General features: G+C 41.4%; 2 protein-coding genes across 3 annotated transcripts in view; both read left to right on the forward strand.

Annotated features, from left to right (window-relative positions):
• Positions 1-675: 675 nt before the first annotated feature.
• nup42 (nucleoporin 42) lies at positions 676-5,008 on the forward strand. Its single transcript, XM_031323234.2, has 7 exons — positions 676-829; positions 1,493-1,922; positions 2,023-2,111; positions 2,198-2,274; positions 2,532-2,618; positions 2,785-2,887; positions 3,916-5,008. Exons 1-7 carry the CDS (start codon positions 676-678, stop codon positions 4,446-4,448), a joined length of 1,473 nt encoding a protein of 490 aa, XP_031179094.2. The 3' UTR covers positions 4,449-5,008.
• A 2,899-nt stretch (positions 5,009-7,907) lies between these two features.
• Positions 7,908-22,593, forward strand: part of rims3 (regulating synaptic membrane exocytosis 3) — a 54,562-nt gene continuing 39,876 nt past the window's right edge. The window contains exons 1-2 of one of the 2 annotated variants that reach the window (XM_031323360.2): positions 7,908-7,926; positions 8,582-8,774. The gene's annotated coding sequence lies outside the window, so the exon portion shown is untranslated. Of the gene's footprint in view, positions 7,927-8,480; positions 8,775-22,593 lie in introns of those variants that run through there. The other variant, XR_004109098.2, reaches the window with a different exon arrangement.

The following is a 22,593-nucleotide window of genomic DNA, read 5'->3' on the forward strand; positions in this document are numbered from 1 at the left end:
CCCTAGGGCCCCCTAACAGGTTAATCAGGCCATGCTAGAAAGGGTGTATGTACAGTAAAACTCTGGCAGTTGTGAGTGTAGTGTTTGCTGACCTCAGGGAACTTCCAGCATAGCTCTGTTTAATTTAAGAAGTCTTAGTCAGCCAGAATAACTGCAAACACCTGTGTGGATCTACAGGATGCTCAAAGCACGGTAGTACTAACTGTCTAGTACTATTTTAAGATTTTCCCCCCTTCTTTAAAGAATAGAAAATATTTTTGGACTGACTCTAAATAGAAAAAAATACTTTCTCATTAAGCTACCAGCCTATGAAGCAGATCATTTGTAGTTTGATAATCACATTGTGTATCTTCTGTGGAGTGACATATGACCTTTGATACATTTGACAGTGTATGATCTGATGAAGCCAAATCAAATCATCAAAAATCCCTGCTCCTAAAAAAATTCTGGTCAATGGAGGAAAAGTTTTCTGATGCAAAACAGCTGTGGCCTATAAACGCCCTGGGTTCATCAAGTACCACGTGGTGTCACTGTTAACGCGTCGGGGGCGATGACGTAAAACTGCTGCGACTCTAGTCTCGTGAGTCGCACGAAAACAATTGGGCCGAGTGCGAGCAGTATTCGGTAGCCCAGATAAACAAACGTTGTGTTTGAAACAACCAACGGCGTGTGAAAATGACAGTGTGCAATTTCTTTCTTCAGGGCCGTTGTCGTTACGGCGACAAATGTTGGAATGAGCACCCGACCGGAGGAAACAGAGGAGGAGGTGGAGGATACAACAGCAACAACCGCTCTTCTGCTCAGCATCGAGGAGGAGGAGGAGGAGGAGGTGGAGGTAACGTCCAGGAGAAATACGTTTAGCTAACGTTACACTTGTCAAAGTATTTCTGTAACTGGTCTCTTGTATGTAAAACTCAGCGTTGGCTAGTTTACTGGCGAAGTTAAGAATTGACGTTAACGTTACTTTAGGGAGGTTCACTTTAGCTGGTTTCTGAGTATTTGTGAAAACTAAGCGGTAACGTTAAACTATTTAGGGACTTAATCTCAACTAATGTATATCAATAAGATGAAACAAAATAGTAAAAACACCTCAGTTTAGTACAATTTGAACAGCACCACAATCAGTCTACATCTTGCAGAGTGACCAGGAAGTTGATTCAACGACTTTTTTTTTTTTTTTCAGTTTATACAACAAAACCAAAGTTTTAACAAAAGACAACATTATAACCTCCACTTAGGCGGGGTTTAATACATGGCTGTTGTTCTAGCCCTGCATTAAATTTAGCTATGTGTATCTAATAAAGTGACCGCTGAAATGCAATTTATTTTTACCCTGTATCAGCGTCAGCCATCCTGTAGGTGTCATACATACAGAGTAGACAGAAGTGGCAGTAGTAGAATTACAATATGGACAAACGGAATGATTTTAATGGTTTAACATCAACCCTTTTCGTCTCAACATTGACTTGTATTGGTGTGCATGTTGTTTCAGGGTTTGGAAACAGAGTTTGGGTGAATCCTTCCCAGCAAAAAGGAGGCTATATCCAGCCTTCATCTTTCTCCTCTCATGGAACTGAGGAGTGGGGTCGGGGAGGAGGGGGAGGCGGTGGAGCTGACTGGGGCCGAGGAGGAGGAGGGGGAAGTGGTGGAGCTGACTGGGGCCGAGGAGGAGGAGGGAATGACTGGGGCCGAGGAGGAGGAGGGAATGACTGGGGCCGAGGAGGAGGAGGAGGGGGGGGGGGGAATGACTGGGGCCGAGGAGGAGGTGGTGGAGGGAGAAGAGAGAACATGAAGAGCTCCGAATTCGACTACTCTTCTCAAAACAAATTTTCACCCCTTGGTACTCCCAGTACCTTTGACAGGGGAGGAAGAGGAGGAGTACAACAGGTGCCAGCTGGTGAGGAAGATGATGACAAAAAACTGTGAGTCTGCGTGTTTTTTGTTTTTTTAAGTTGTGCAGCATTGAAATGAATGTCGTCCCAAGGAATTCATTTATGTGATGCCTGTCTCACGGTCACCCAGGGAGATCATTCAGATGGACATGGATATTTGGGAGAGTTCAGGGCAGTGGGGCTTCTCGTGTTATTCTAGCTTCAAGACATCTTTATCTGGTCTGTATCAAATACACATTTAATTACATGATTTCTGTTATTTGTAGACACTAGACCTGATCGTGTTTGATATTTCTTGTCTACAGGTTTCACTGATCTCTCTCCCGAAGAGCTCAGGCTGGAGTATTACTCTACAAGAGCTTCAGGAGATCTGCAGAGCTATGTAAGTGTAGTGTCACTCATTAATGTCAGTCCTAATAATGGCTTCAGGCCAATTAGAAAATGAAAAGGATGCCTTCTTTTTTGTATTTCTGAAGATACTTGACTCTTGGATACATGGATACAAGTTACATTTTTTTTCTTTCTAATAAGATGATAGATGACATCTCAATGTTTGATCTTAAAATTAGTCTAGTGTTGGTTGTTTGTTTGTGTCTAAAATGTGTAAGAGTCTAAGAAACTCCCATTTCATGTGTTTAGGTCAATGGTATCAATCAGTTGCTCAACCAGTGGAGAAGCAGAATCCAGGAACTGAAGGTTATGAATCCAGCCACCCGCACAGCTTTGGTGAGAGAGAGACACACACACACACACACACACACACACACACACACACACACACACAGTAACTGTAACAGTGCTCCCATCTATTTTTATGAATTGCCTTCCTTTTTTTTTTTTTTTTTTTTTTTAATACAGTGAACATGCTTTGATTTATTTTCTTTCCATGTAGCTTGCAGAGATAAACAACCCAGCACCTCAGGCATCTTCAAGTGGCTTTGGTTCTGCAGCAGCGACTGGATTTGGATTCTCTACATCCAGCTTGGAAAGCAAAGGTGAAGATTGATTGAAGTGTTGCGTCATTAAAACCGTAGAGGTGTAAAGAAATAGTTGAACATTTTGGGAAATCTTTTCTTGCAAAGGATCAAAGGAAGCGCCTGCTCCCGGCCAAGAAATAGTCTGGCAAATAACTCATAACTAAGTAAAAAAAAAAAATCTTCACTTTGCCTTTTGTATGGATAAAAAAAAAAGTGTTACACATAGTGAGCTTTAGAGGTGCTGCTAGGTGGATTTTGTTACCTATTGACAGTGTTCTCCCCCCCCCCCCTTTTTCCAGTCTTTGTGCTAAGCTAACTAGCCGACTGCTGGCTATAGAGTTCAACTGTAAATAAAGATGGACGACATGTCTTTACTTCCTCCCACTGTACAAAAGTTATATATAATATAAATATATACGTGTATATAAAGTATACAGGTTCTGCCATCTTGTAATTTTTGAAGCCATAGTCTGCCCATTAGTGATCAGGCGGTTGGAGCCGCAGTATCAAACACACCCTAATAATACTAATCTCGAGTCAATTGCAGCTGTCAGTCATGACGTTTCACCCCGGTTTTATAGCATCAAGAAACTAATAAAAACCTAACTTATCAAAGAAATGAACTCTTGGAACAAACCTCAGCGTGGTAAGATTTGCCTAAAATGACAGAAAACATCTTTGGGAAACATTTATTTTGTGTAATTTGATTCTTTAGTTTGGCCCATGTCCCATTGGCTAACATGGAGGGGGTGGGGTTTATGACCTGTACTGCAGTCAGCCACCAGGGTGATCAAGATGTTTTGGCTTCACTTATACAGTCTATGCATCAACCACTGCTAGTCATATTCAACAGAAATATATGAGAGTGGCATCATCTCACTTTCTGCAAGAAAGAACTATTGCTTTAAAGTATCCCTCATCTCTCAGGAATACAGTGCTTGAGCAGATGCTTTTACTACATGTCCTGTCTGAATATGGTGATCAGATAATCAAATCCATACTAGCCATTGCTCCTGTGTTAATTCTAAATATTTCTGACCATATAGGCTTTGGGGCTCCAGCACCAGCCCAGGCCAACACTTTCAGCTTTGCTGCTCCAAGTGGTGGATTTGGTTCCTCAACGGCACCATCCTCAACAGGTTTTGGCAGTGCCTTAGCAGCTCCGACACAACCTCCCTCTGGGTTTGGTTCCTCCACTGCAGCCTCCTCCGCTCTTTCTGCTTCTTCTTTCTCCTTTGCTGCTCCGACCACCGACAAGCCAGCAGCCACTTCAGGATTTGGCACTGCCTCGGGGTTCTCCTCGACATTAAACACCGGCGGAGGATTTGGGAGCGGTTTCGGTGCTGAAGCACCTGCTGCAGCAGGAAGTGGCAGTAGTTTTGGACGGGCGAGTGGAGGGTTTGGGACGACCCCTGCTCCACCTGCAGCAGGAGCCGGGTCTGCTGATCGGGCATTGGACAGTCTTTTTTCACACGAGAGCAATATGACTCCAGAGGAACTTAATCAGTTCAAGGCTAAGAGGTTCACTCTCGGCCAGATTCCTTTAAAGCCTCCCCCAGCTAACATGCTAGTGGTGTGATGCTGTAGGAAAAGTTCACACGATTTTTAAAATAAAGAAATAATTTATATAAAGTTAAGATTTTCTTCTGCATAGTGCTTCTGTTTTAACCAAACTCATGTAATTTTTAAGATATGGCTAATGTTTAAATACTTCAGATCAATTCTGACAGGGAAAACTCGCTATGGTTCCATTTAATATTTTTGTGTAAATGCACGGCATGCTTTATGTACAGCTGTGCAATACACAGTACATATTTTTAGATGTCTTTTGTCATATAAAGTGCTATTTTCGAATGTCTTTCAGAATTGTTCTGAATCTATTTGCCCATTTTACTTTTTCCCCCATTTGTTGAGATGCTGACAGTAAACTGATCAGTTGATGAGCAAAGTTTCTGAAGGTTTATTTGCATGATTATGTGTTTGAACATGGTCTATATTACAAAACAAATGTGCCTTGAACTTGGTTGGGAAATTTTACCTGCACAAAACTCCTGCAACAATTCAGACATATTGTCCTCTTACCTAGAAATGTATTTCACTGAATGCTTCATCGTAGAATAAAAGAGTATCCTCTGGTAATATACTGTAATCTTACAGCATTTATAACAGCTGTAAAAATTGCACAACTCGACCAGGAGAGGGTGACAGAATACAAGCAAGAAGAAAATCGATTAGCCTTGTAACATTGTAAAGCACAAACACACTAGGCAAGTGTAAATAGCTACGTGATTTGGAAGTAACTTGAAAATAAGAGGTCAGTGATGCCTCAGGCTGCTTATTATTCTCCCTGTTTGTTTTTACTCACATTGTAATGTGACACTATAACAACTGAAGCCAGGCCCATCACTCTAAAACCATCCATCCACACCAGTTTGCAGGCCTACATCCACTAAAAGAGAGTAAAGCGTGGTGGTGCACGGACGACAGTGAGTGAGTAAGCTATTCAATACGTATTCATTAGGTGTTGAACACCCGTTGGGACCACAAGTAGAGGAAGACAGCGACAAAGACAGCAATAACCTATTCTGCTGTAATAGGGGCTACGACTCTGCTGACTGGAGCATATTTTCAGCTGACAGGGAGTTTGTGATATCGGTAAGAGGTGAAACTGAGCTGGAGCTGCCTCCTGTGTGTGTGTGTGTGTGTGTGTGTCGATTATCTCATGGTTAGGTCAAAGGCATTGTGCATATAAGAAATAAAATTGTATGCATGTAAACGGCAACACAACTAACTGCCAGCAACAGAGTGCAACATAGTCATTTTCTCTCCTACTTCTCAGTCTGTCAGCACTAACCTCTCACCCAACCCCTGCTAGCAGATAATACATAAATAATTCAACAGATAAATGAACGATTGAAAAAGAGATCTCATGAAAAGGCACTTACACGCTTGTTTCAGTGAAACCTGTTTAAATTTGCTATCCAGTGACTTAATTAAATACATCGAACTGAGAAATATGGGCATTTGTGAATCCTTGTTTCCCCAACAGCAAAATAAAGAAGATTTAATCACTAACTGCTGCGTCAAATTGCCAGCCTGCCTGTGTTTATGTAATGTATGCATTAGCAGGGCAATATTAAAGATGAGGGATGAGTGTGTGGTTGCATGCGCGCGCGCGCACACACACACACACACACACACATACACACACAGCTAGAAACCTGAATATTATCACTCTATAGAGTACATTTAGACCTCTATATGGCTTATGGTGCAACTAAAGGAATGATTAAATTTCCCTCATTTGACATGTGTTTAATAGCAATGAATATAATGTATGAATGCAGTCCTTACCTCATGGGGATTGTTCAGTATTCCTATGAGGGAGCCTGGATTTCAAGAAATGACATTTACGTGGAAATGAACACACACACACACACACACACACACACATAAATACCTCCTTTAATCCCCAACCTGCCCCACCCTCCTGTGAAATCATAGCTTACACAAACCCGGCCACATGACTACGATTGTAATTCAATTGACTGTGACCTGACTCCAGCAACATGGACCAGGCATACAGTACACTGTATATGATGCTCTAATATATTTAACACACTTTTCCACAGGGGCAATAGGGTTGTTGTCTGTCATGCTAATTCCCTGTTTAAACTGTATACTGCAGCTGTGTATGTGAGAGCGCTGAACGGATCAATCCTTTGAATTATGACTTCTACTTGCAGCGATTAAAATTTCTCTTCCCTTGCTGGCTTTTCCAGATCAGCATTTTTTATGACATGCAGTACCTAAATGCACATTGTGCTTATTGCTATTACACAGCCATAGTGGTCACTACATCAGTTCTTGACAGCAACAGATGCTCTTACCACCGCTTGAATCCCCTCTCTATACAGAATGCCAATGAGCTGATTTGGATTCAGTGTTGGTATTAATGTTTTATAGGGGCTATTTCCAGACGACCCTCCTTACTGTTGCAGCAGAGAACAAGAATTGATTGTATTGTGCCACAGTGGTTCGCCTATGGGACACAGGGCATTGATCTAAAGCCTGGGATTTATGCCTGCTTGAGTGGATTGCCGCATGGATGACTGAGGAGCACATATTTCACATGCAGGGCTCTGGGTTTCTGTGCTGCAGATGTTTTGGTTCATATTAGGATCAGTGCACCACTCTTCTAACACACTGAAAGTAATAACACACTTTGGTGAGTAAATACTGTCATTACAGAGAATAATGTGTGAGGCCTGGTATGGAACATTTGAACTGTAGTGGCACTAAGAGGCTGGGCAGAAAATTATGTATTAATTAGCCTACATTCATTTATGCGTTCGTAAAACTGCAAAACACGTGTCTTGCATGTTGTAGTCTATTTAATACGAATACTTTTCAGTGAAAATCATGACTGCTTTTATTTCTTCTTTAAAATTACATGACGTTGGTGTGGTGATGCAGTGCAAACCGGAGCAGGAGAACATTAGTGTAACTGACTTTTCTCAAGCAAGTTTCAAGTCTATACGTTTAGTTTATAAATGAAAATGAAAAAGCACATTCAAAATATCCTATCCATAAAGTGCGAGCCAAAACACCTTATCCACCACCTCAAGTTTGCTTGGCAGCAAGGTTAGAAACTTAAGACTGTAAAAATATTTTACACCAATTTTAAACCGTAAGAAGTACACTATGTAATTGCAAGATACTGATTAAATAAGCAACATGCAATTAATGTTAATCAGTAAACCTGAAATATCAAACAAGTTGTGAACACAACATTGACATACCACCATCTTCACGGTTGATATGGTTAACGTGTTAGTGAACAGTTTCCTATTTACACATTCAGCAGTCACGGAGAAACCGTGTTTCTGGTCACCTGGCGAATGTTGCGAAGTCCAATATTCACTCTCGTTTAGCTCTGTTTTTGGTGTTCATCCAACTCATGAGGGGAATATCTGGCTCTTTAGCTGATAATTGTTCGACTATAGCTAACGTTAGTCGCTAACTGGGTGTGTCTGTCTGCTGTTTGGTGCTAGCAAGTAGAAAAATACTTGAGCAGTTAGAGTGAACCAAAACAGTAGCAAAAGTTGAAGGCCATACAGCTAAACAATTAGCTGAAACTCACTAATTAGCTAGCTATACGATAGCCTATATATTATTATTTTTTACCCACGGACATAGGAAAGCTAACTTCATCTGTCTCTCTGCTTCCAGTTTATTTATGCTAAACGAAGCTAACCGGCTGCTAAATAGCTAGCTATTAAGTATATTTTAGCTGACGTTAGCTGATAAAGGTGAGTGGTATTGCTCTGTATTTAGCTACAATTACATTTGTGTTTAATCAAGCTACCACAAACGGGGTCACTAACTAGCTAGTTAGCTAATCAAGCCATGGCATGCCCATCAGTGGAGTAGCTAGACCTAACGTTTGTTTGTGCCAGGCTTTTTAACACAGGTATCCATGTGCAATTAACCTGGTGACGTGAACCATTTCAGGGCCAACATGTATCCTGATCCCTCTATCTCTGTCACATCACAGACAGGGACAGTAGCTACAGTATTTATTCACGCTACCCTCACAAGGCCACACGTTGTCGCTGTTTGCCAAGCCGCTGAAATCAACCATGCCTAATCTCATATCCCCTCTCCCTTGCCCTCCCTCCTCTCCTCCGCTCTCATCTCCTCTCTCCACAGCAGCGCGTCTCTCACCGCTCCTTGGATGTCGTGTGACCAGCAGCACTAAACGGAGAAACCGTCCAGTAAACCGCCGTCCAGCACAGCAAAAATTAAACCCAAACGATGACCTTCTTACAGATACGACAGAAGAAAACAATTATTTGACAACTTCCGACACCACACTTTGCCTTCGCCGCTCCTTGCTGTAACGGTAAGTGATCTGATTCCTTTTTAATTGCAGGTCTCGCAGTGCTCAATTCCTGCACAGGGCAGTGATAGCGCCAGTGGACTCATATAATTCTGAATAATGCAATTAATAGCAGATGATCATTGATAAGAGGAGCATGGTTTAAACTGGGCGCAATCATGTGATTTTGTCTTTATTGTTACAATTATAGGTCTGGTGTAGAGGCAACTGGCAACAGACTATGATTTTTAGGCTATCAGCTGGGAAGACTTGGTTTCTTTTTTTGTACTCTCACCTTTGTAGCATTAGAAGCTTAGCAATGCTTACAAACGCTTACAGGTTACAGTGTCATGCCTTCTCCTACTTCAGTCAATCTCATTAACTGTTTAAAGGGATTTATCTGGTCATTAGGCGTGTAGGAGAGTGATTATAATGTGACTTAAATAATCAAATTTTCGTCTTTTTTTCTCATTCTTTTTTAAATTTATGAGTAGCCTATACATGTTTGAACATTTACAAATGTGTTAGTGGATGCATGGGAAATGGTCTCTGTTGATTTAGCCATGTAGGGATAAAGTTCAGCATGTAAGTGGTCAACTTTGCACTTCTACTGGTGATCTATATTAGGGTTGCATGGCCTCAATGGTGTTTTTTGCCTCCAACGGCGCCTTCCAGGCAGCTAACCCTTACCTTAACCCTTAACATAACCATTGCCGTGCTGCCTGGGAGGAGACGTTGGGGGCAAAAAACACCAAAGACCGTTTCATGGGGTCAAAGGCCTAAAGGTACCTCAGGATAAATCAGCTACATTATGCACTGCTACTCCTGTTTGATTGCGGTTTGTATGTGTGAGCAAGGGTTGCTGTTAAGGGAGGGGCAAGGGAGTGTGGGGGAGAGAATAAGCATATTCTCTCCCCCTGTCCTCTGCCAGCACTCAGGTCAGGCCAAGTGCATGCTGAGGTGTGAGATTATATCAGATGGCCGCACACACAGACACAAACACAACACTGTCCAGATCTTAGCTCAAACTGTGTTCCCCACCTGTGGATGGGAGCAGAAACACGTGATGATGCTCCAGAGCTTCCCATGTCTTTTTCTAAATCTTACTAAGAAAATCAGTCTGAAAGCTGTTTAATGGTTCTGACATGTGTAATTGTTGGTGTTAAGCACATAGTGTGAAGCATAAAGTGAGTACATTAACTGGCACTAAAGAATTGCACCGTCCTTGGCCCTTTTTCAGGAGAAAGAGAATAATTATCCATGTGCTTAACACTTGAAATCCCTGCCTGACTCACACTTGATCCTCTGAATAATCGATTGAGACAGTAAAAGCTGGAAAGGGACTGAACCCTGCCAAGTGGAAAGCCATGTTTATGTATCTAGATTTACACATAACTTAAAACATATAAATGCAGAAGCCATTTCCCACAATTCTGCATTCTATATTAGTACAAAAAAATCTGTTATCCCTTTTGACGTTCTCAAACAGCTGCGCCACTCAGCTCACAGGACTGTTTATGAAGTATAGGGCCACATGTGGATGGGTGTGGCTACCATGCAGATTTGAGATGTATGACACATAAGTTCAGAGGGCAGGCAAAACCCTGTTCTTTTGAAATATTCACCAGGGTGAAAAATATATGTATGCTTGTGTGTCTACGAGTATGCATTTGAGTCAGATAGTATCATGAGCTGAAAACACAAAAGGCCAGCCTGACTGTTTTTCACTGTATCATCTTCCATCAAAGAGTCTCTGTACGCACGCACGCACGCACGCACGCACGCACGCACGCAGCACACACACACACACACACACACACACACACACACAGACATGCTTCTCAAAATTGATAGCTGGAAAGGGCAAAGACAAAGTCCAGTGCAGCACCATGAACACACCCACGCACACTCACATGCACATCTGACCACACTTCAGATCTGTAGCTGGCAGCTGCTTGAAAACAACCAAGGGGCAGAGCAGACACTTATAGTAATCAGCAGGCTTCAGTGTGTGCATCTAGGCGCATCTTAATATGTGAGTGTGCGTGTTGTTGTTGCACCGTATGTGGCTGTGTACTTGCTAATGAGACACTATAGTCTTGTATGAGATTAGTTTTGCACTCAGATCAAATCGCACCCAGAATAATTCAAACAATATGGGTTTCCACCTGTATTATATTTTTGTTTGTATTTTTCATTACAGCAAGTCAGGAGATCATCCAGTTGAATGCCACTGCACTTTTACCCAAGCCATATTGGACTCTGCAACATCAGTCCTCAGAAATCAATTCCTCTTAACACCTGATATGTGCTTAAAGGCTGCTGCAGCAGCAAATGTGATCTCCATCATATGCAAGCCACATGCTTGTTAACCTTGAACTAGGCATGGGCCGGTTTGAAGAAGTCAAGGTTTCAAAACCACTAACATTTTCCGTCATACGGTTCCTAAGGTATGAGCTGTTTTTTGAGTGATGAGTGGTCAAGGAGAGAAACTGCAGTTTAGTAATCTGTCTCCCTGCCAGTGTGCAGTGTGTTTAAAAATAAAATACATTGTGTTCAATGGAAATTTGTTTTTTGTTTTTTACCCAGACATTTAAAAAAAATAATACATTTTAAAGCTGTAATTGCAATACCACAATACCGTGAAACCATGATATTTTTGCTGAAGGTTATCATACCGTCAGAATAGTATACCGGCCCATGCCTACCTTAAACCTGTCTCTGAGACAAAAGTCTGCTATGCTCCCTGCTTAAAGAAATTCTACAAAATAAAAGAGATATGACAATAATTAAAATACTTCTCACCATTACTGTATATCACAATATATGTAGCTATGTTAAGGTAATTGTCAATTTGTGTAGTTTATTGTCCTCACAATGGACTGCATGTTAATAAGAATTTAAACCGTAAGACATCCTGGAAGAAATCTGACTTACAAATTACTTTTAATTTTTTTTTAATTTAGACAAATAATTACGTATTATGATTCACAATATTAAAAAAAACACACAAAATGAATGCAATGATAGACAACAATGACAGCCTTGAAATCCATTATTAGTGGCAAATAGGGCTGCAGAATATTTCTTTTTATATCGTCATCGCGATATCAACATATCGTGCAGGCCTATTGTACCAAGAGACTACTATCAGTCCTACAGATCAGCAAAATACTCAAACATGCAAGCAATTCCAAAAATAAGGTCACCAATAAAAGCAAGATGGGACAGAAATGGATTAAAAGCCTAAGATAGAAGTCTTAAAAACATAAGCGGGAAGAGAAATAAATGTACAGCTCTTGTCCTTCCTCAGGATCTGACTACATTCCAATGCACACATCCCATCTAGAGGTTTCTTAGTAAATAAGACAGGGAGGCGTGCTTTGGTTGACCCTGGGCCGTGTCCCTACAGACCTGTTTTAGCACCCACCTCAGCACCACACAACCCATGCTGTCTAAACTGGGAATTAGTGACCCAGACATGGTCAGTGTGGTGAGATCCTGTGTGCTACTGCGCCCTGGGCCAGCTACCAGCATCCCAGGTGGGGTAGAGAGATGGGGCGGAGTGGCTGAGGGGTAGTGAGAGAGATGTCACTGACCACATTAGTCACCAGAGAAAGCAGGCCATGAGTCAGGAAAGCTCCCAGTCTCATCCATCACGCCCCTCTTAACCCACTTTCCTTCCAGTCCAGCCACTCTGGCTTTTCATTTTTCTATTTGTTGCTAGCTTTTCATCCCCCCTGCTGTCAAGTAACTTTAAAGTAAGTAATTTGTTTTTTAAATTATGATGAAAAGGATAAGAGGGCGCAAAAAGAGAATGCTTCAGTGCTGGACGGGTTGCAGGTTGTGGCAAGAGATGAGATAAAGAAGAGATTTAGGGCCAACCCTTAGAGTGCAGCAAGGGTAACAGTTAGGGAACAGATTTTCTTTTCCCAAACAACTTTTTAATTTGAAGAAAATTAAATATAAGTTTGTTTAGTCTTCATCAGGTGACAATGAAGTTAACACAGTGTGTCTCATTATCACACCAGATTCCTCATGGTGGTGAGTAGAGAGAAACCCTGTGAGCTGGTGAGACTGCTGTAGGATGGTAAGTGAAGTCTAAAAGGCTGCTGGCTCAAATCCTGGCAAAAAGCTATTTGATTCACTTCTGAGACAAAAACATTGTATTGCTAACTCAGCTGTGGAGGGATTAGTGTGGAATGTGGGGGAAGCTGGGGATGATAAATTGAAATTACACATAATACTCAACAGGGTTAGTAATTTGATGGTTATCGATGTGGCTTAATGCCAAAAGTATTTTCATATAATTGTTACATACACAGGTAACCACCTACCTCCCAAGTGTGATGGTGCAACCCAGTCTCACGGCAGTTTGTGAAATGGTCACGTTATTTAATCTATTGATTTGTGTACACGGGCACGTTTTTCTCCTTTTTTTCGTGGTGGCCAGCACGAAAATGTAAACTAATGCATTTCAATGGGAAGCATATTTTGTGATCACAGCACGACTATGGCAGCGACTCAGCGAGTAGTATGAAATGCCGAAAATCCGAGTAAGGAGGTTGGTTGGCGTGGTGGATGGGTCAAACAACACAGGACTTTCACCGCGGAGACCGGGGATCGTGGCCCGCGTGTGGCGTTTTGTTTCCCCGTTGTTGTGTTCTTTATCACAACCGTCACGTTATTGTTGCACGTTCCCCGCGGCCATCTCCCGGCGTGTTAGGCATCCTTTCCCCGTTCATCTTTTCCTAAACCCAACCTCCGCCATCCCGTTATTGTCACGCGTCCCCCGCGGCCGTTTCCCGGTGTGTGACGCATCCTTTCCCTGTTGTTCTTTTCCTAAACCCAACCTCCACCGTCCCGTTGTTGTCGTCGCGTGTCCCCCAGAGACCGCAGATTGTGTCTCGGGTTGTGACGTTTGCTTCCTCCGTTCATCTTTTCCTAAACCCAACCTCCATATAGATGGTTCCCATTTCGTGCTGGCCACCACGAGAAAAACATGTTCTTGTACACAAATCAATAGATTCAAAATAACGTGACAATTTCACGAACTGCCGTGAGACCGTGTTGGATGGTGAGCTCAGTTTACCTATCGGTTATTATGTGTGCAGTATGGTGCAGAAAGAGCCCGCAGGAGGCCAGCTTCCACCAGGAAGGGTCGCATATTCACACCATGGCTCGGTCACAGTTCAATATATTATAGAACAATTCCAGTTTATTACAACTCATATTTTATTTACCTTTCCATCAGATCATCATTGTAGCATACTCACCAAGTTAATAGCTGAGGTTTTGGAATGCAGCAACATGGCTAACAAGAGGTCCCATAGGGCTTTTACCTCCAAATTAAGTTGTTTAGATAATCTGCCTAAGCTTGCTCTAAACCAGTGGTTCCCAACCTGGAGTCCGGGGACCCCTAAGGGGGGCGGCAAAGATCACAGGGGGGGCGCGAGTCTTTATCTGGTTTGAGGTTGAGGTAAAAAAAAAAAAATATTTGCACATGTTAAAGAAATTATGATAATACACTAGAATATATAATGTATACAAAAGTCTGTATAAAAACTATATATTTTTGTTCTCGCTTAAACTTGTAGGCAGACTACTTAGTAGGCCAAACCTCCGGGACCTCTTAACCTGGGACCCTTGCTGTCATCAAGTCAGCTGCTAGCTGCTATCATCCTCGTTTTTCCTGCCGCCACGGCATCACTATTTTATGAACGAAACATGGCGGAGAAACGTAAAAGTGCTGATAACTCCTCTGTATCAAAAAAGAAAGTAAGGGAAAGTTACCTCAACTTTGGTTTCGGAGGGGGGGCTCAGCTTTTCTTAGACATAAGTAGGGGGGGCGCCAAGGAAAAAAGGTTGGGAACCACTGCTCTAAACTGCCTTATTGTTTGACCGCTCATGATTTTCGCACAGCATTTCACAATCAGATTTTGTTGTAGTAATGGTGCTGTCTTCCCAGATCTCTGCAGTAACTTAGGTGAGTACCATATTTTCATAACCGTAGTAATGCCAGGCAAAAACTATGAAAATAAGACCCAAGTTGTAAAACACCATAATGCACTTTTAACGGATAATGTTTTAGTATGCTAACAAATGTTAGCACTGTAAAATAATCAATACCAAGCAAATTTGTTCAAATTCAAAAATTTTAGCATGCTAACCACCACATAAATATGTCAATTAGCATTAAAGTGTTGAAACTGCCCATGTCTAATGTTATTGTATGCTAACAAAATAAGCTTGCTAAGTTTTACATTTAAGCTACACACAACAAATGTTAGCATTGTAAAATGTTATTTTTATTGAGAAAAGATTTTCTTAAAGAGTAGACCTATAAAAACATATTAACACAACACCATCATTTACAGAACTAGCATGATAAGGTGTTAGCCATGCTTTTTGTGCGCCTTCATTTTTGCTGAGTGGATGCAGGTAAACACAACCAGTAGTAGTTCTAGCGCCACTGGTAATTCAAGTATGCATTAAATACGTTAGTACTATAATCCATTCTGTTTTAATGACAAATGGTCTTTAACTGTTATTTAGCTTCTGATTAGAAGACGTCTTATCCATCTGTTCATTATTGTTTATCACTGGCCACAGGTATGTGCTGCACATTTTAATTAAGCATTTCAATGATATATTACATTTTTTTACAACAAGCTCTAATTTGACCCTTTAATTGTAGCTATGATAGAGAAAATGTAAACCTTTGCTTCCCTGCCATGGTTGATTCAGCATGATCCGGGCAGTTTGTGTGAAAACATGGTGTGACGGATCGAAATTATGTCTGCCATCACAAGGTGATGTAGAGGTAGTGACTCAATGACTCACCTCATTAAAGATTTTATTGGATAAAAAAATGTGATTGTGCCAATGTGAGAGGCATAGCGAAAGCTCCTTATGAACTCCTTTTTCTGTTCATTTCACGGCTGTTAGCATTTGATTCAAATGTGTGTGTGTGTGTCTGTGTGTGTGTGTGTGTGTGTGTGTGTGTGTGTGTGTGTGTGTGTGTGTGTGTGTGTGTGCACGCACAAGGAATAATATTGCTTTGCAAAGTGTGAAATGGGAAACTTGAATATCTTATGGGGATGTGGGCAATCTGGTCAGTTTTTGTCTGATACACTTTACTCATCAATGCGACACTAAAGAAATCAAATCTGTGTCAGAGCAGAGTGTTTAACAGAAGTCTTTGATGTGAATCAGTGTCAACGGCCGTTGTCATTCAATATTTCGGCTCTTTCTTCTGCCACACTCTGGCACGTACATTCAGTACGGCATATGTGTGTTTGCACTACGCTGGGTTTCTCTGTGTGTAATCCATTTGGCTCTCAGTGGTCCCACAGCCTGGCACTCTTTACTCCACTTGTGTGTGTGTGTGTGTGTGTGTGTGTGTGTGTGTGTGTGTGTGTGTGTGTGTGTGTGTGTGTGTGTGTGTGTGTGTGTGTGTGTGTGTGTGTGTGTGTGTGTGTGTGTGTGGCTGCAAAGCCAGCCTTCTGTCTTCTCGCCTCAAGTGACCCCTTATGATCAGAGAGATACATCAGCCACACACAAACACGGCACCAGGCCCAACACAATGGCAGCCGGGCCAACACATACAGTACAGTATCATAACCTGGGAAGTTGCCATGGTAGCTTCAACACGAAGTGCATTACAGCTCATGCCTGTCCTGCCTGTTTATCAAGAATTTATTTTTCTCTTGCACTCAATGCACATTGTATTTACACAACATGGGATGTAAAATGTAACAAAGAAAATCTATAATCAGAATATGCAGTTTCATAAATGTTGTAGCAACATATAAGTAACATACTATGATACCTTCACTAAAGCCGCCTACACATGATAGGCAGCTAGAGATGTAACGGTATGAAAATTTAACCTCATGGTTATAGTGACCATAATTATCACGGTTTTCGGTATTATCGCGGTATTTTTAAAAGTGTGTTCAATATGTTTAGAAAGCACTGATAGGCCTACACAAGCTGAAATAGTTTCAGAAAGTGTAACAGTGTTTATTATATTCCAAAAATATAGGTAATAGGTTTGTAAAAACTATTGAAAACTGGCTACTGAAACACTGGCCCGCTGTAGGGGGTCCGGTAAGAACTTGAACCAGATGTCTGACTTTGAGATCCAGGAAGATTTATTTACAACTCGAACATGAAGTTAACTATGAAGTTGTATTTGACGTTACATGTGAAGTTGGATGTGGTTCTGAAATATAAGCAAATACTAATGCACATTAATAAGCATCTGACTTACTATAAACATTATTTACCAAAACTATGTTATAGCCACCAGCATATAACAAGAAACAATACTAAGAATCACACATTTCTCTGTAATAATTAACAAAAATGTAACATATTGCTCAGTAACACAAACTGAGAATAAGCCACATCTATTACAGCACACATATCCATAACGGAGCAAACATGTAATACACCTTTAATAGCTAAGCATGTGGCTCCACAGCGCTAGTCTGTTTACTGGTGATTGCACATTACTAGCAAATTGCCCTAACACAACCTGAACATCAACACGTGGATGCACAAGTAATATTAAACAATCTGTACATCTATCAGCTATGCAATAAGAAACACAGCAACAGCAATATTATCAAGGCGATAATATATCTCTCTCACTCCAAATAAATGTCATGTCGTAACACAGGCTAAACTTATCCACATCGTAGCAGAATACTTATTGAAATATGAATAAACGTAGCTTAAACATTTACACAGATAATGAGGCAGTAAAACCCATGACAGTTTAGCAAGCTACAGAATAGTTTTAACTTACGTTCTGGCCTACACACATCACTTCAACAAGTCCGAAAACGGGAAAGGAATGATAAAGAAAAAAGTCTGTTACAGCTGCTGTTCTGTCCCCTTCTCCTGTCTTGGCGCGAGTCATTGGCAGAAGATCAAAGCGATGACTCTCGTCACTGATTGGTCAGTCTCAGGAGAGAGAGCAAGTGTTACTATGGCCTTTTTTTACAAGGCTGATAAATGTCCTGAGCGCTGTCATCTCCTCCTCACGCCATGATTCCAACTTCAAGAAACGCACTGTAGGCTACGCAGTCCGCCCGCGCGGCAACTTCAGGAGACTCTGATGAAGCTATGAAGTTATCATCAACATTTTTACCGTGGTTTACCGTTACACCGGTAATTGTTACATCCCAAAACCGCTTTGCGCCGGCCGTTATATTGATTTCCTATGGGGAGAGCGGTGCCGCACAACTATGTGCTGCTTGGATTTGCCGTTTTGCTCTGCGCTCAAAGTTCAAATTATTTCAACTTTGATCTAGTTGCCTCTGACCTTTCGAAAGTGCAACCAATGAGATAACAGCATGTTGTTACCTAGCAATGGGAAATAGCTTCCTTGCCACCCTTGATGACGAATACCCGCGCTGGACTTTGCTCTCTGCGCTTTGCTCTGTGCCCTACCTAGCGGTGCGCAGAGAGCAAATCGCTTATCATGTGTAGGCGGCTTAATTGTATCTTTTTAAACTCAGTTTTTCATCATTTTGGTCATCATCCTTCTTAATATGTACATTATGTACTGTATCCTATAGTTCAGATTTTGATACCAATTACAAGGGATCGACCGATACTGGTTTTTCAGGGCTGATACCGATTATTAGTAGTTAATGAAACAGATATTTGGAACCGATACAGTGAAAATGAAACTCTTTACGTCAGAATTAAGATTTTGGAATGTTACAAACTCCAACACAAAACTTTTTTTAAATGCTTTAAGCAATTATTTAATCAATTAGAAAATTAGAAAAAGTCAGATGGTGTTGTGGGCGGGACATTAAAGTGTAACTCTCGCCAAAATGCAACCTAGGGTCTTTTTGTGAATGTACCCAAGTCAAACTTTCGTTTAAAAGCATATTTAGAGCAATTCCTCTCCTACTGTCTCAACACAGCGAAAAAATTGATTCTGATGTCATGGCAAGGGACAGTAGTCCCTACACATAAGATGTGGCTCCAAGACCGTCCTGTCTAATACACTACATCTGGAAAGGATAAGCTATGTAATGAAGGACAACTTAGCACAATACATTAAGACCTGGCAACCCTTGGTTTCTTACCTGTCACAATGAAAGTTATAAAATACATATATGCACTGTTTTACTATACCTTCCGAGTGAGCTAGATGAGTAGAAATGACAGACTGGGATTGGGTAGGGTATAGAGGAACGAAACTCTCTTATATGCACTATGCATTTTTTTTTCTTTTTTCCTTTTTTTTCTTCTTTTTTTTATCTCTACCTTTGTTCTTTAGTAGTTCTCTGGTTTTACATTGTATGCTTTAATTGTGTTTTTCTGTAACGAATGTTTTATGTATACAGATTAATAGTTGTAATTTTACTTTCACTGTTCTAAAAAAAAGAAAAATGAATGAGCACTGACTTGACTAATTCACTGTCTGTATAATAATATGTAGCTCAATTTAAAAAAAAAAAAAAAAAAAAAAAAATCATATTTAGGACGGAATCGCCACTTTTAAGATGTACCGTATTTTCGTTTTTCGGTCAAATGGCCTTTTGAATGGTAGTGCTAGGGGCACTTTTATGCTAGCCTCAAAATAGCTATTTTTAAAACACTAAGAAGGCTCGACACAACATGAAACTTTGCTCAAAGTATCACCAGGGGCTCTACACCTTAACGAAAGCATTGACAACATTGTTTGTGTACCCAGAGCTTACTAAAAAGAAAGGTTTTCGGGGCCCCGGGCTTCCTCCGGGCAGGGTCACTCTATCTCTACCTCGTTTTTTCATAGGGTTTTTGAACCATTCTTTGTCTGGCCCCTCACCTGAGACCACTTTGCCTTGGGAGACCCTACCAGGAGCACAAAGCTCCAGACAACACAGCCCTCAGGTTCATAGGGACACACAAACCTCTCCACCACGATAAGGTGATGATTCCCGGAGAGGATATAGACCTTAGTGGTCCCCTAATACTGTATCTGAAGTGTCTTTCCCGAAATTCAGCCTTGGTGCAGAATTACAGCCACTAGAGCCAGTCCCACAATGAGCTTTCCTTAGTATGTGCCATTTCAGTGTCTGTAGCTATTGAGGAGGAGAGAGGGGGGCCAAGGTGGAGGGTGGGGGTGTGGCCTTGACCAACTGCCACTTTGCTCGTTTGAAAGCCATGATGTCTCTCTCTCATGGGTGGGCCAAATTCTCTGGGCGGGCAAAGCAGAGAAAGGGGAGGGAACCTTGCTCCTTATGACCTCATAAGGAGCAGATTCCAGATCGGCCCATCTGAACTTTCATTTTCTCAAAGGCAGAGCAGGATACCCAGGGCTTGGTTTACGCCTATCGCCATTTCAAGCCACTGGGGGACCATAAGCAGGCTGGGGGAATGCATATTAATGTTAAAAAACCTCATAAAGTGAAATTTTCATGCCATGGGACCTTTAATGTTTCAGCCAGGATGGCCTTCATCAAATTAAGAGTGACGCACCGGCACTTCATGGTAAACACTTGTGGTTGACATTCTGATAACCACACATGGTAACGTAATAGTCTAGACCACATGTGTCAAACTCAAGGCCTGCCCACCTAGTTATGTGCCAAACCAAAAACATGGGAAACTGTTTTTCAACTTGCAATTATGCAACACTCAAAGCTGAATTTGGCAAATTTGCTGACTTTGAGACTCAGAAATTCCCACAGAATCAGAGAGTTTGCATTTTCAGGCTGTGAAAGAGCTTGTTGTGAGTCAGCTGTGTGGTAGCCTACTTAGAAAATGTAATCATTTGTTAAATTCTAGGATGGCTTTGGAATGTTTTTGCTCACTTTTTCAGGGCTTTATGTGGACCAAACTGTAAGTGAGAAGACTATGTGAGACATGCAATAATTGAGTCAAAGATATTTTACTTTTTCGATGAAATAAAAGCATGTCAATAAACTATACATGTCTGGCCCTTGATGTGATTGTCTTTTTCCAGTGTGGCCCTTAGTGAAATTGAGTTTGACACCCCTGGTCTAAACAGATCTCAATCAGTAGGATAACATGCTGATTATTTGCAATTTAAATGTCTGATGGCATTTGACCAATGAATGACCAGTGCATTGCTGATGGACATGTGTTTTCTCTGTGTATTTAGCTATGATTCAGCTCACTCTCTACTGTCCCACATGGGAAATTCAGCTTGCAGCAGCCAAAACCACTTGGCAAAGACACATCAAAACACCAAACACACCAAAAAAATAATTAGAAAAAGTAACACAATAGTAAAAGCAGTGAGTGGAGGCAATAAGTAAAAACTAATTGAAAAAGGAGTCCAAAAAACAATGAATAAGAACAAGTTTAAAAAAGACAATAGAAAAACTGTTTAGTGGTTCAAATTTATGTTGATATTTATTCGCATTACTCACCTCAGCTTTATATTGATTACTTTCTGACAAGACACTCGGACCTACAGTATATCTTTACTATCTACTTTGCAGCTAAATTGTAGGTTAATTAAGTGACTGGCAGTGGCAGTGTGGCCTGCATATGAGAGCAACTTTAAAGACCATTAATGGATCGCCAAGCCATATCTAATTACAAGGTTGTGACTTTTGTGTTTATAGGAGAAACTGAAATGAGAGGCCACATTTTTATGTTCGTGTTTTGTGGTCTTCTACACTGTAGCTTGCCAACAGAGATTTTTGCTTGACATATTAAACCAGGGAAGATTCCAAACATTCAGTATTTTGTCATTCATATAAAATCTACTGCCGTTTTCTGGGTTCTGATTTGTAAATTGTTAAAGAAATTGTTAGACATTTTGGAAAATATGCTCATGCATTTTCTTAGTGAGAGCTACATGAGAGGATTGTCGACACCACTCTCATATCTGTCTGTTGAAGCTGTAGCCAGTTAGCTTAGCTTAGCACAAAGACTAGAACCCAGGAAACAGCTAGCCTGACTCTGTACAAGGGTAAAGGAATCTGCCTGCCTACCTCTAAAGCTCAGGAACAGGTTTGTTGAATACAGTTTAAATGGCCACAAAACCGAGTAACCGAGTGTGTCTTTGAATGTGTGTGCATGGAGGACTTAGCTGCTGTTCTGCTGACACACTGCTCGCGCTCCGCCTCCTGTGTAGACATGGTGTAACGCTCATAAAAATTCAGAGGCCAGATCTTACACAGCAGGGGTTGGTGTTGGGTGGAGACAGGTGGTGTCGAGGGGCTGATAGCCACCAGGCTGGGTGGAGGGGGATGGTTAACTGATGGGAGGAGAAATAAATGACCTCTGAGATGAGAAGTTAGAGAGCACAGAGACATATTGCAGGGGAGCTGTCTGGCACTGAGTTGAAGATAGATGGTCTCCGGGTTGTACTTCTAGGCCCAGCAAAACACAGTGTGGGGACAGGTACATGGTGGCATCTTCATCAACAGAGTTATCACAGATTTGTCTTTATTTTCCCTTAACATTGACAAGGGTACACGCAAAGGCACCGTACCTACGTCCAGCGCTTAGCGCCGCCCAAGAAAATTGTGATTGGTTTAAAGAAATGCCAATGAACCAGAGCATGTTTTTCTCCTGTCCCGGAATGTTGTGTGGACTTTCCAGACCTTCCTCTGCAGCGCTGTGGAGGAAGGTCTGGCAACTGCAACCAAATAGGTCATTTGTCAGTGCAGTTAAAAATGATCATTACTGAAACACTTTATACGATCACCCACCGTCTCCTGGCTCTAGCGGCATAGTAAACTGTAAGCAAATAAGTGTATTTCACAAAATGTTGAACTATTTCTCTAACTAGATTAATGTCTGCATGTCAAACTCACAACTTAGCAGTAACACTTTATTTCTCCGGATATAAAAC

Source organism: Sander lucioperca, chromosome 16 (genome assembly GCF_008315115.2).
Source record: "Sander lucioperca isolate FBNREF2018 chromosome 16, SLUC_FBN_1.2, whole genome shotgun sequence".
NCBI classification, from domain to species: Eukaryota; Metazoa; Chordata; class Actinopteri; order Perciformes; family Percidae; genus Sander; species Sander lucioperca.

Bases quoted from the DNA above. Each gene is read 5' to 3' on its own strand.
- nup42 (XM_031323234.2), top strand. From the start codon at position 676: ATGACAGTGTGCAATTTCTTTCTTCAGGGCCGTTGTCGTTACGGCGAC. The intron at 2,275-2,531 runs GTAAGTGTAGTG...TCATGTGTTTAG, and splicing joins CAGGAGATCTGCAGAGCTAT to GTCAATGGTATCAATCAGTT. The intron at 2,888-3,915 runs GTGAAGATTGAT...CTGACCATATAG, and splicing joins ATCCAGCTTGGAAAGCAAAG to GCTTTGGGGCTCCAGCACCA.